Genomic DNA, 11,819 nt, shown 5'->3' with positions numbered 1-11,819 from the left:
AAACTACCCACGTGAGACTACATGAGGACATAACAAACAAGCTTCACAAGCTTGAGATGGAGGAGTCATGCATTTGAGGGTAGAGAGCCGTCTGTTCTGAAGAGCACCAGTATGAGTCAGCAATAGAACGTGTGGCCAGGCTTGGCGTGCATTCAACCTCCAGGGATAGGGAGATACTCCCCCCCCCCCTCTTCCTCTCTCTTTTTCTCTATCTCCCCTCTCTCTCGTCTTCTCTCTCTCTTTCTGTCTCTCTTCCTCTTCCTCTCCCTCCCCTCCCCTCTCTCTCGCTCCCCCTCTTCCTCTCTTTCTTTCTCTCTCCCCTCTCCTCTCTCTCCCCCTCTTCCTCCCCTCTCTCTTTCTTGTCTTCTCTCTCTCTTCCTCTTTCTCTCTCTCCTCTCTCTCTCTCTCTCTCCCTCTCCCTGTCCCCCTCTTCCTCTCTTCTGTCTCTCCTCTTTCTGTATTCAGCCCCCATGTATTCCTAACCATTCGGGCTGACCCCTGCAGAGGTGATATAGCCCTCCTTGGGGGCCTTGGGCCACAGTCTCTCTGGTAAGCTTGGAGGTCCCCCGATGGACTCTTCCGAGGCTCTTTCCGGCTCCCACGTTGTCCCCCGTTCTAAGTTCCCTTCTTTCTCAATGAGCTCTCCCTCCCCTCCATTTGCCAGTTCACTTCGGAGACCGTGGTCCAGCAGTTTTATTGAGCTCTGCACGGGACGCTCTGCAGGGATTGAGCACCGTGGGGGGGCGGGGTGGGAGTCATTAGCGGGGGCAGCGGGGGGCGTGGCCTCCTTCCAGCCGAGCAGTGATTGGGTACTTGTTGATGCCGCAGGCGTTGCTCCCTCGATGCAGCCGGAAATAGCCCTGGGGAGGTGGGGGGTGGAGCTGAAGGCGGGGGCGGGGTGGGGCGCCAGGCCCAGCTGACCTTTGCTGCCCCCGCCCCCTCCCCTTCCAGCCTCACCTTTTCTCCCCAGCTGCTGCCCCAGGAGTTTTTTAGGATCCAGTAGGTGAAGTTGTGGACTGCGAGGAAGATCAGAAACCAGAGTGATGGGGGACACCCTAAGCTAAGACCAAAGTCCCCCCAGGGCGCCCCCAAACACTCACTCCGGCCAAAGCCCACTAGCAGCACGTAGTGGTCCAAGTACTGGGGATCACAATCGTGCCGCGGTCTGATCACCCCTGTTTTGTAGTTCTGATGGGAGAGGGGGTAGAGTCTGTGAGTCATGGGGGGCCAAGGTCCACGAGCCAGCCTCAGGGCAGCCCTTCCCCGCCCCCCATCCTCACCTGTAAGAGTCTCGAATTGATGTTCACAGTGATGGGTCCCTTCTCTGTCAAATACTGAGCCATGTCTGTGGGAAAGGCAGGTGTTAGCCTCCTAGAATGAGGGAGGGGGAGGAGCAGAGCCTGTAGACACACCCTCATCTCTGCAGAAGGGGAAGGGGTGTCCGAGGTCTCAGTGGATTTTAGACCTGCCCCAGCCCTTGGCTCTGAGGCTTCTGCAGCCCCCCCCCAACGCTCCCTCCCAGTTACATTCCTGCTTTCCCCCTCCCGTGGTTATGAGGCTGAGCTAGGACTCCAGGCTGACACCCCTCACTTCTACTAGCCACCAAATGCTTTCACAAGTGAGCATCTGCCGCAGGGGCCTGGCCCCCAGACCACCGGGAGCAGCTGATTCCGCTGAAGCTTCCTGGGTTTGGCGACCACCTGTCTACCTGGTACATAGAACAGGATAAGAATGCACTTTTTCAAAGTAGGGAGGGATTATCTGCACTGTATACGTGGGAGCTGAGTCTCATCAATGGGAAGGACAGACTCAAGGTCTGGCCAGCTGGCACCAGGAGCAGATCTGAGCTCTTGGCCTAGCAGCCCTCCAGCGCTTCCCAGTGGCAATGGGGGCCAGCCCCTTTGTGCGTCCTGGCTTTGACAAGCTTCTTGACCCACAGTTCTCCTTCCTGGGCAGCATGAAGTAGTCATGGATCCAGGCCTGTTTCTTTTTCTTTTGGCAGCCATTGTGGGACAGCTGGGCTTTGTAGGGATAATCCTTCTCCTCGGCCAGGCCGCCTAGTTGGGAGGGAGGAGACTCAGGCCCCCCCCCGTGACACCCCCTACACACCCCTAAGTCCCCCACATCATGCCAGAGCCAGACCCCCAGAATCCTCTCCTGGGCCCGGGCCTCTGTCCCAGGGGGATGGAGTCTTTGGGCCCCCAGGATTGTGGGGTGCACGTACTTTGGTTGACAATAGTTGTGAAGGCATCCCAAATGTAACCGCCCTCACAGCCTCGTCCACAGCGGTGACAGTCCAGCACTTCTATGGGGAGAAGGTGCCTCAGTCACACACATACATCCCCCAACCTCACTGTCCATGTGGACACCCAAAACCTGGGCTTGCTGAGGACCTCGCTTCACCAAGGACCAGGCAGCCTTCAGACATCCCCATTCAGCTCAAGGTGCTGACCCAGGGCCAATGTACACACAGAAATTGGGTTCCAGCGCTCCCAGCACTATTTCCTGCCTGTGTGACCTCTTCGGGTCCGGTCACCTCATTAGTAAGAGGAAGGGGCCGGAGCTTGACTTTGGAGCTCGGTTGCCCTGGGCTTTCTCCCAGATTGTCACAGTCCCAATTTCTACAGCCTTCTATAGTTTGCCAGGGGCTGCTCAGGACAGTCTCCTGAGGCAGGTGGTGGGAGGGAAGATTGTCATGTTGTGGGTGAGGAGAAGTTGCGTGACCTGCTGAGGTCCAGGATCCAAACCTAGGTTTCCCAAATCCAGGTCCAGCCCTCTTTTCCTTATCCCTGTTCCAATCCAAAAAGCACTTAAGCACTTACTACCATGCTACACACAGAAATACAAAGACAAAATAGTCCCTGCCCTCCACAAGCTCCTGGAGGGACATATTGTCCGTACAGATATTCATGATCATTTGAGGAAGGAGACAAAATGAAATCTCCCCCCTTGGTACTTTGAATAGGCTGTGCCCCATATGTCCTCAACCCTAGCTCTTGGAAACTCCATCTCCCCTCAGGGCCTTCTTTCCTCATCACATTGGACATCTTTGTATATATCCTGTATTTAATTACCTACGAACATAATATATTTCTTCTCTCCTCCCCCCAGTACAGTGTAAGCTTCTGAGCGTGGGCACCGAGTAGATGCTTATTAATTTGTCGATTGGAATAGCTGAGACTTGGCGACTTACTGGATGTGGTGAATGAGGGAGAGGGAAAAGTCTAGGATGTTCCTGAGGCCGCAAATCTGGGCAAGTGGGAGGGTGGCAATAGTAAAGAGGAAAATTGGAGGAGTGCATCTTGGGGAGAAGATAGTTCTGTGTGAGATATTGAAGATGCTTAAAGGACATCCAGTCGGGAATGCCAAGCAGGAAATTGGTGATGGAAACCAGGAGAGATTCGAGCAGACTATAAAGATCTGAGAACCATCTGTGTGGCGGTGACGGAGCTGATGTGGTCACCAAGTGAGATGGCACAGAAGGAAAAGAAGGGAGCCCAGGACAGAATCTTGGGGGAAAGCCAAGGTTACTGGGAGCCTGCACAAGCTCCAGCATGCCCACTCATCTCACACTGATGCCACGGGGGCAGTCCTGCCCTTGGAGACCCCATCCCCATGGATGCCCCAATGCCTAAGCAGCAGCCCCCCATACCTTGCACAGAGAGCTCGAAATTCTGCTGGTACCTGATGGCCCACAAGGCCTCAACGTTGCTCACGGCTGCGAAGGCCCAACAGCTGTTGCAATTTTCCTGCGGGGAGAGGTCGGTTTTTGCCCTAGCTGGTTTCCCTATCCCTGCTTTCTGCATCCCTCTGTCCATCCAGGAGGGAAGAAGAGGAGAGTTTTTGGTGACAGGCACCCGCTCCTTTGAGGGTGTCAGGGGAAGGGCTAGGAGGTATCTTGGTTCAAGAATTAAGGTTAGTAAGATGGTCTGGTTGGGGATGGTAGGAGACACAAAAGTTAGCTGGGGTGATAGGGGTAAAGTGAAGGTGGCGGTTGGGGCGGGAGCTGGTACCTGATCTCTCACAGGGCTCAGGACTCCTGCCTTCCTCCAGTCACAGGAATGAGTCTGCGGCCTCTGCAATCTTGGATGCCCTCCCGTCTTAGGCCTGGGATCTGAGCAGCTGGGCTGGGCTGGTCGATAAAGCTGGCGAAATTCCTTCTCTGTGCGGACAAATGAGGGCCTCAGTGACCATAGATCCAAAGACTCTGACCTCATGCGCCATCCTTTCCCATTTCTAGTCACAATGTTAGCTCTTAGGGATCACTCTTCTCTAATTTTATATAAACTGGTGCTCAGAGAGGGGGGGAGGCACTGACTGAAGTCACAGTTTACTTAGTGGCAGACCCACTTATGGATGCATAAACCCAGACACATCCAGTTTAATCCTTCCACTTTACAGATGAGAAAATTGATGTCCATGGAGGGGAAGTAATGAGTCCAAGTTCACCACTCTTTCCACTGTTTCCTGCACACATAAAATCATGGCAGAATTGAGACAGTTGTGTTTCTCAAAGGAAGCAAAATAGAGCTTCAAAATTTGGCAGGCAGCCTTTACCAACACTTGCTTGGTCGGGCTGTGAGCTCAGCTACATAGGGCACTGCTTCCTGTTTCATCCTTCTTGTCTGGCATCTAGACAAGGAGCTTGTTTGTAACAAGGAGGAGGAGGAGGCTTGGCCAAGCGAAACACTATGCCTAGATGTGTTGAAGTCAGAGCTTGGGATAGAGAGAGGAAGAAAGGAAGGGAACGGAAGGAGGGAGATGCAGATGGGAAGAAAGGATCTTTGTTTTCTACCCCTAGCTTTGCCTTTGCTTCCCTGGGGGAGGGTGGGGGGGTTCAGTCATGTCTGACTCTCTGTGACCCCCATTTGAGTTTTCTTAGCGGAGGGACTGGAGTGGTTTGTCATTTCCTTCTGAAGCTCATTTTATAGATGAAGAAACTGAGGCAAGCAGGATTAAATGACTGGCCCAGGGTCACACAGCTAATAAGTGTCTGAGGTCGGATTTGAACCCGGGTCTTCCTGACTCCAGGCCTGCACCACCTTGCTGTCCCAACCTGGGTGCTCCTGGATAAGTTTTTTCCTGTCTCCGGGCCTTGATTTCTTCAGTTATAAGCCATGGACAGTAATCTTCGTGTGCCTCCCAGCAGGGATTGTAGCAGACCCTGAAGTACTGGGGACTTGAAATTGAAAAACTTGCTATGAGGGATGATAGGAAGTTGTAATGTTGGACTTGGAGTCAGGAAAACCTCAGTCCAAATTCTTGCTCTGGCATTCATGGCCTATGTGACGATGGGCAAGCCACTTACCCTCCCCAAGCCTCCGTTTTCTTACCTGTAAAATGGGACAGAGGATTGGCCCAGATATCCTTTAGGTTTTTGTTTTTTTTTAGGCAGTTGGGGTTAAGCGACTTGCCCAGGGTCACACAGCTAGTAAGTGTCAAGTGTTTGGTCTGAGGCTGGAATTGAACTCAGGTCCTCCTGACTTCAGGGCCGGTGCTCCATCCACTGCGCCACCTAGCTGCCCCTCAGATGTCCTTCAGGCACTTTCCAGCTACAGATCTTGGAGCCTCTGTCTGGCCGGCCCCCGGAGCCTGACCCTCAGAGGTGATTCTTCAGTTTGGTTCTGATTGGGGCCCCCTTACCTGTGAGGTCACTGAACTGGGTCACCCCAAACTGGGCCATGCCCCCATGCTCCTTCGTTAGCTGCTGGGCCCAGGCCAGGTTGTCCACAAAGATCTCTAAACGCCGTTTTTGTTCTGCAGAGGAGATAGGAAGAGGAAGGACACCTGGACCTCCCTCTGCCCACAGCCAGGAGCATCTGCATCCTTTCCCATGGGGGATGCTGTCACATGACTCCCCCTCCAAGGCCATTGAACTGCTGTCCCTACAGGCCCACCTGCCCTGCCCCTCACCTCCTCCCAAGTGAGGGGGGTTACAACCCCTCCATAGCTCTCATCTCTCCCGTCAGACACCCTCCCTTTCTGGTCTGCTCCTGCTGTATGGGGATGGAAGGGCATCACTCCTCTGACCCTCAGTTTGCTCATCTGTAAAACGGGCTTAATAATGAGGTCATATTCACATAATAGTCATTCTGGTAAGATTTGGTTTGCCACCTACAAGGGGGCCCAGGTCACTAAAGACCTTCCCTAACAGAGCTATGGAAATTCCAATGATTACACACACACACACACACACACACACACACACACCCCCTCAGAGTGGGAGAGGTCATCCCTGATGACCCCAGGGGTGTAGGGTTTGCTGACCTCAGATCAGGTAAGTGGCCACTGACCATGGAAAGGTTGAGGGCAGGGAGGCAGGACGTGATACACACAGAGAGGAACCTTCCTGTTTACTCTTCACACTACCAGCCCCCCTTTTCACACTTGTCTCTGAGGGGATGAGTGTGTCTGTGGCAGGGGGGAGGGCTTAGAGCAAGAGGTTCTGTGCTAGAGAGAATAGGGGGAATGATACAGAACCTTTGAACATGAAACTTGGGGTGTTATAGCTGGTAGGGATCCAAGAACGTGGAACACAAAATGTCAGCTGGGGAGAAGGGGACTTAGAACATAGAACATCAAACGTGAGAACACAGGATGTCAGAGCTGGGAGGCACCTTGGAGACCACGTCCTCGTCTAAACCCTTATCTTACAAGGAGACGTGGTTCTGCTGGCTTCCTGGCCAGTGCTAGGGTCAATGGAAAGCTGACAGCTCCAGAGAAGCCCCCATGCCATAGCACACACATGAAGACATCTGTATACCCACACGCATGTGCAAACATGTGCCACCCATGCAAATGCACACACATGTCCCTTCAGGGTGCCGCCCATTGGTTTGTGCCTGTGATATACATGTATGTGCACAGACACGAAGGAACACAAGAAGTCCCACCTGCTGGGTCCGGGTAGCTCTTGTTATACTGGATCTGAAAGGCCTTAAATTGCTCCATGGGGTCCCAGGTGACTGGCGTCAGGTCACGGAAGCTCTGGGTGGAAGGCAGGGAGGGTGGGTGTGGAGGGAGGCTCCGCTGCCAGCCCCTGCTGAGGGGCTGGGCTTGGGGAGCTGGGTACCCATCTGGGCTGAGCCTTCAGAGACCAGCAAAGGTTCTTAGTCTCATTGTGGATGTGGAGAAACTGAGGCACAGAACGAGAAAGTGACTTTTACAGCCAGGCGTGGCAGAGCCAGGGATACGGCCCAGGCCTAGCCACCCTCATCCAGGGCTTTTTAACCTCCCTTACAACAAATGCATTGCTGTCCCCAAAGTCTTCTCAGTGTCGTTCCTGCTGTTGGTGGAGGACCTGGGGTAAGGGGTGGGAGGCAGGAAGTCAGGAAAGCAAGGCGCTCTGAATGGTAGGACCGGATCTGGACGCAGGGCAGAGGGGTGTGGCACAGGCTGAGAGGGACATCGGGATGCTGAAGTGAGACTGAAGGGAAGGGCCAAAGGACCAGGGAGAAGTCTGTAGACTGGTGTGGGCAGGTAGCAGAATCTGAATCGGGATGCACTAGAAAGAGAAAACGGGGTGCTGACTTCACGGGGGCTCACCTGCTCCAGTGCGGGGTAGGGGTTCCAGGCAAGGCCCGCTGTGGCCAGCAGCCCCAGGAGGCAAGAGAACTCTGTGGGGAGCATCACGTAGCCAGTGAGCTATCTGAGAAGTGAAGCGAGAGCAGCAAGGCTGACAAGTGCAGCCAGGAAGCCAGCCACCGACCTCAACAGCGGGCAGGGAGGGCACTCATAGGCCCTACCAGAGAGGAAACAGGGAGGGGGAAACCTGGGGGCGGGTGTAAGAGCCCTTGGTTCCTGAGCAACCTGGAAATTTGAGGGGGTGAGAAGCAGAGGCAGCCTGAACCACGGCCTCTTGGGGGTTGGATGGGGCTGGGTGGGTATCAGGGCGGGACATTAGCTGGCTTTCGAAGTGTGAACTGGGGAGATTCCCATCCTGCCTTGGGAAAGGTCCCTATTGGATAGGGAAAACATGGCTGGGCAGTTTTTTCCCTGCAAAAGTCCAGCGGGTTTTAGTGGCCAGCAAGCCCAGTGAGAGGTGCATTGCTGCAGCCAAGAAAGTGATGCCATGAGAGCCATGTTGTTCTATTGTCCTCTGCTCTGGTCAGGCCACACCTGGTCGGTTATGTGCCCAGTTCTCCAGAGGAGAGCTCCTGGGAAGGAGAAGGGCCTCAGCTTTAAGCCAGAGGAGAGACAGACTGGATTGAAGGCAGTGGCCCCCTCTCCAAGGGGAACTCCCAACCACCTGAGATCCCCAGCTCGGGTGCATATGAGGCGCTGCAGGGCCCTTTGCTTTGGACATCCCCAAGTTTTGTCTGGGGTGTTCTTTTCTTCTCTCTCTACTTTCTCGACGATCACTGGATCCATATATCTAGCCCCAGCCTCTCTCCTGAGCCGCAGTCCCATAGCACTAATTGCCTCTTGGACGTCTCAGATTGGATGTCCCAATGGGCAGCTTAGACTGAACATGTCCAAAACAGAGCTCATTGTCGTCCCTGCTAACCCCAGCTCCCTTCTGACCGTCCCTATTTGTGCCAAAGGCCCCCCAAGCTGCCGGTCACTTAGGTTCAATGTCATCCTCAGTTTCATTCTCCCTGTCATAGTCTCAGAATTCTAAGAGATCCTGGTCCTCAAAGAGTCAGAGGTCACAAGGGCCTCTCCTAACTCTGCTCTCCAGCTCCGCAGGACATCCCCATGTCCCAGCTGCTCTTTCCCCATCCTAAGATAGGCCCATCCCCAGCTCCTATTTACTTCACCTTCATGCTTCAGAATTAAAGGAGTAGAGGAGAAAAAATTCCTCCTGTTCCCCTCCATCTTGGCCCTCCGCCTCCACGGTCCATCTCTGCCATCCTTGCCTTTGGGTCCTTCCCAAGATTACCAAAACTTGTCAAACGTCCCTTTGAAACATGTCTTGCATCCATCCCTTCCTCTCCACTCAGGCAGCTACCATCTCAATTCAGACTTTCATCTCCTGTCTTGCATGGACCACCTGGATGACCACCCCATCTCTAGTCCCTCCTTATCTCTACTCCTTTCTCCTCACAGTGACCAAAGTGATATTTCTGTGACTCCCTCCTCACTCAAATACTTCCCTCGGTCCCCACTGCCTCCAGGACAGAGCGTACCCCCCCCCAGCCTCTCCTCTCTAGCCCACCACAATTTGGCTCCAATCTCGTCTTTACCCATGTTTGTTGAACAGAATTCAGGTACTGGAAAGACCCTCATGGGGAAAAGAAAAAAACGGCTGTGCTTGCCCTAAGCAGAGGAGCGGGCACAACGGAGGGGAGTTACAAAGAGGTAAAGTGAGACATCAGAGCTGTCCCAAAGTGGAAGGGGCTGCCTCAAGAGGTGAGAGCTCTCCCTCCCTGGCGGTGCTCAAGTGAAGGTCAGAGAATGCTTCCTGGGGATTTCTCTCTGAAGTAGGAGAGGGACATGCTCAGACTTGTGGCTTAAGAATTTGTTTAAAGAGCTTTATCGATGTCTTTGATTCCTATGTTACTGCACTCACTTCTCATCAAATCCTCTCCACTGAACGTCTCGCTTGTTTTCACATTTAACAAACACTTAGTAACTATCCCCTGCATGTCAGGCACCAGGCAGATGCTGGAGAGGAAAGGACAAAAAGGAAAACAATCCCTACCTCTGGGAGCTGCCATTCCCTCGAACCCTCTTGTATCAAAGCAAGACAGTTAGGCTTTTGCCCCTGCAAAGTGATGAGACAGGACAGGAAATGCAAGACCCTGCGACCGCAGTCCCCCCACCTCTCTGCCAAGAGGAGGCAAGTAGGTTCTTGGTGACCGAGATTGGTCATGGCAACTAAATCTGGCTGCCTTTATGTGTTGAATCCACTTACGTTATTTTGGTCCTTGCGTATCCTTCTCTTGGTTTTGCCTTTTTCCTTTGCAACAGTTCAAAAAAGTCTTATTTCAGCAGCTGCATTGGGGGTTGAATTGGGGAGAATGGAGTGAATAGGGGAAGTAGAAAGAGGACTTGGCAGGAAAGGTGAAAGTCAAGAAGGACTGAGGTCATAAAAGGGCCTGCGAGGATGGGTAGACAGAAACAGGGAAATGAAGAGGAAGGGAAGAGGGGAGGAGTTCCTGAGCCCCCTCCTCCACCCTCCCTGCTCCCTGCTCCCTGCCTTCTGCCCCCAGGGCATCTCCGGCACCCCACAAATCATCGGCATGCAGTGTTTCATGTGCCATGCTATCACTTTACCGTGACATCTTATCAGTGCACACCCATCACATCAAAATAGGAAAAGAAGAGAAAAAACACTTATTATGGTGTGCTGAGTTTAGGGCCAAGACTGAAATTTTTGTGAATGAGAAGAACTGCTCCCAACCAGTGTAACCAAACGCTAAATGGCTTTGAGGATGAGCTTTTGCTACATACTTAATGATACTTCTTAAGGAATTTGGCCTAAAATTGCAAGACTGAACAGTGCTTACATGTGGAACTTTGATTTCAGCAAAGTCAATTGGATGGCAACTATTACTGAGTCACAAGGAATGTCCAAAGTTAAGAGGAGAAGTGGGCTCTCCATTCCCACATAGATATGTAGGGAATCGGGTTTCTGAGCCCAAACTACAGTTTCGGCAGCATTTTTATTTTCAGTTAGGCAAAAGCAAATGTGTTGTTGAGTTATTCCAGCTGGGTCTGCCCATCTGGGGTTTTCTCGGCAGAGATACTGGAGTGGTTTGCCATTTCTTTCTCCAGCTCATTTTACAGAGGAGGAAACTGAGACAAACAGGGTGAAGTGCTCGCTCAGGGTCACATGGCTAGTAAATGTCTGAGGCGAGATTTGAACTCACAAAGATGAATCTTCCCGACTTCAGCCCCATACTCTATCCTGAGCCTATCATGCCCCTAAACCAGGGATATTTGAGGGGTTTCAGATTGATCTAGTTTGGTATTCTAGTACCAGCCACTTTGTGGAGCCAGAAGAATTTTGGTGGTCCTAGACCTTACCTGTCCTTTAGTGGTGCAGGCAGGTCCTTCTACTTGCTGCAAAGGTGAGCCAGACCTCAAATCGTATCTATCCACGTCATTGAAAAAAGACCATCTCCCACTGCATCCGGTGCCATCTCCAGCGGTCCTGCTCTAGATCTGGCCAATGGCTCCAGAGGAGGGAGTGAGGCTGGTGACTTTGCACAGCCCTCCCTCACTTAAATCCAGCTCACTTGCTAGTCATGGCCTCGCCTTCCTGACGTTATAGTCCTCTCCGAGAATGAAGGACAAATCACCACACACCATGTCACTGGTGAGCCACATGTATATATTTAGATAACCCACACGCATTCCTATCTTATATGAGGTTTAGCATTCTGGGTGGGGGAGGGAGGACGTATTGGAAAGTAAATGAAAATAATGAGGAGGTTAGACTCCGTGATCTCTAAGATATCTTTCAGATCTCATGTTCTGTGACTGTAGAACGGTATGTGGCTCCTGGCTTCACCAGGGTGGGGGCCTTCAGTCCGAGAGGTCCCATGTCTTTCTCCACAGACCTAGAGCGCCAGGTCCTGGGAACCTTTTTCTCCAGTCTGAAAATCTTGGTTAACTTGCCTCCACCCCCATTTCGGGAAAGCCTGGATTCTGGAGGCTGAGGGAGGGAGGGGACCTTTCCTTATGCCAAAGTTGGATGGCCATTTCTCTGGGATATTACAGTGAAGATACTTGTTTAGGCCTCGTTTGAGCTCAGCGGTCTCCCAGGTCCCTTTCAGTTTGGAGAATCTGACATTCTGGAGCCTCTCTTGTGGATGCCTGCCCAGCCCAACCCAGCCTAGCCCGGTTGGTTAAGTGGTTAGTGCTGGGAAGAA

At 52.7% G+C, this 11,819-nt stretch overlaps 1 protein-coding gene across 4 annotated transcripts; it reads right to left on the bottom strand.

The window, feature by feature from the left end:
• Positions 1-51: 51 nt before the first annotated feature.
• Positions 52-11,170, bottom strand: CTSW (cathepsin W). 4 transcript variants are annotated; one of them, XM_078148431.1, is made up of 13 exons: positions 10,972-11,170; positions 9,857-9,936; positions 9,644-9,706; positions 7,546-7,648; positions 6,894-6,987; positions 5,644-5,757; positions 4,014-4,162; positions 3,653-3,749; positions 2,225-2,305; positions 1,938-2,057; positions 1,281-1,345; positions 958-1,188; positions 52-860 (listed from the first exon to the last, which is right to left on the bottom strand). In XM_078148431.1, the coding sequence occupies exons 4-13, from the start codon at positions 7,627-7,629 to the stop codon at positions 759-761; spliced, it is 1,137 nt and encodes a 378-aa protein (XP_078004557.1). In that variant the 5' UTR covers positions 7,630-7,648; positions 9,644-9,706; positions 9,857-9,936; positions 10,972-11,170; the 3' UTR covers positions 52-758. The 4 variants fall into 4 exon arrangements, with proteins under 4 accessions (XP_078004557.1, XP_078004556.1, XP_078004558.1 ...); XM_078148430.1 differs by lacking the exon at positions 9,644-9,706; XM_078148432.1 differs by lacking the exons at positions 9,644-9,706; positions 9,857-9,936; positions 10,972-11,170 and having other exon boundaries at positions 958-1,016; positions 1,101-1,188; positions 7,546-7,727.
• Between the last annotated feature and the right edge of the window lie 649 nt (positions 11,171-11,819).

This window comes from Phascolarctos cinereus, unplaced genomic scaffold (genome assembly GCF_003287225.1).
Source record: "Phascolarctos cinereus isolate Bilbo 61053 unplaced genomic scaffold, phaCin_HiC Scaffold_9;HRSCAF=440, whole genome shotgun sequence".
NCBI lineage: Eukaryota > Metazoa > Chordata > Mammalia > Diprotodontia > Phascolarctidae > Phascolarctos > Phascolarctos cinereus.
The sequence above is the reverse complement of the archived record's forward strand: the minus strand, read 5'-3'. Positions and strand labels throughout refer to the sequence as shown.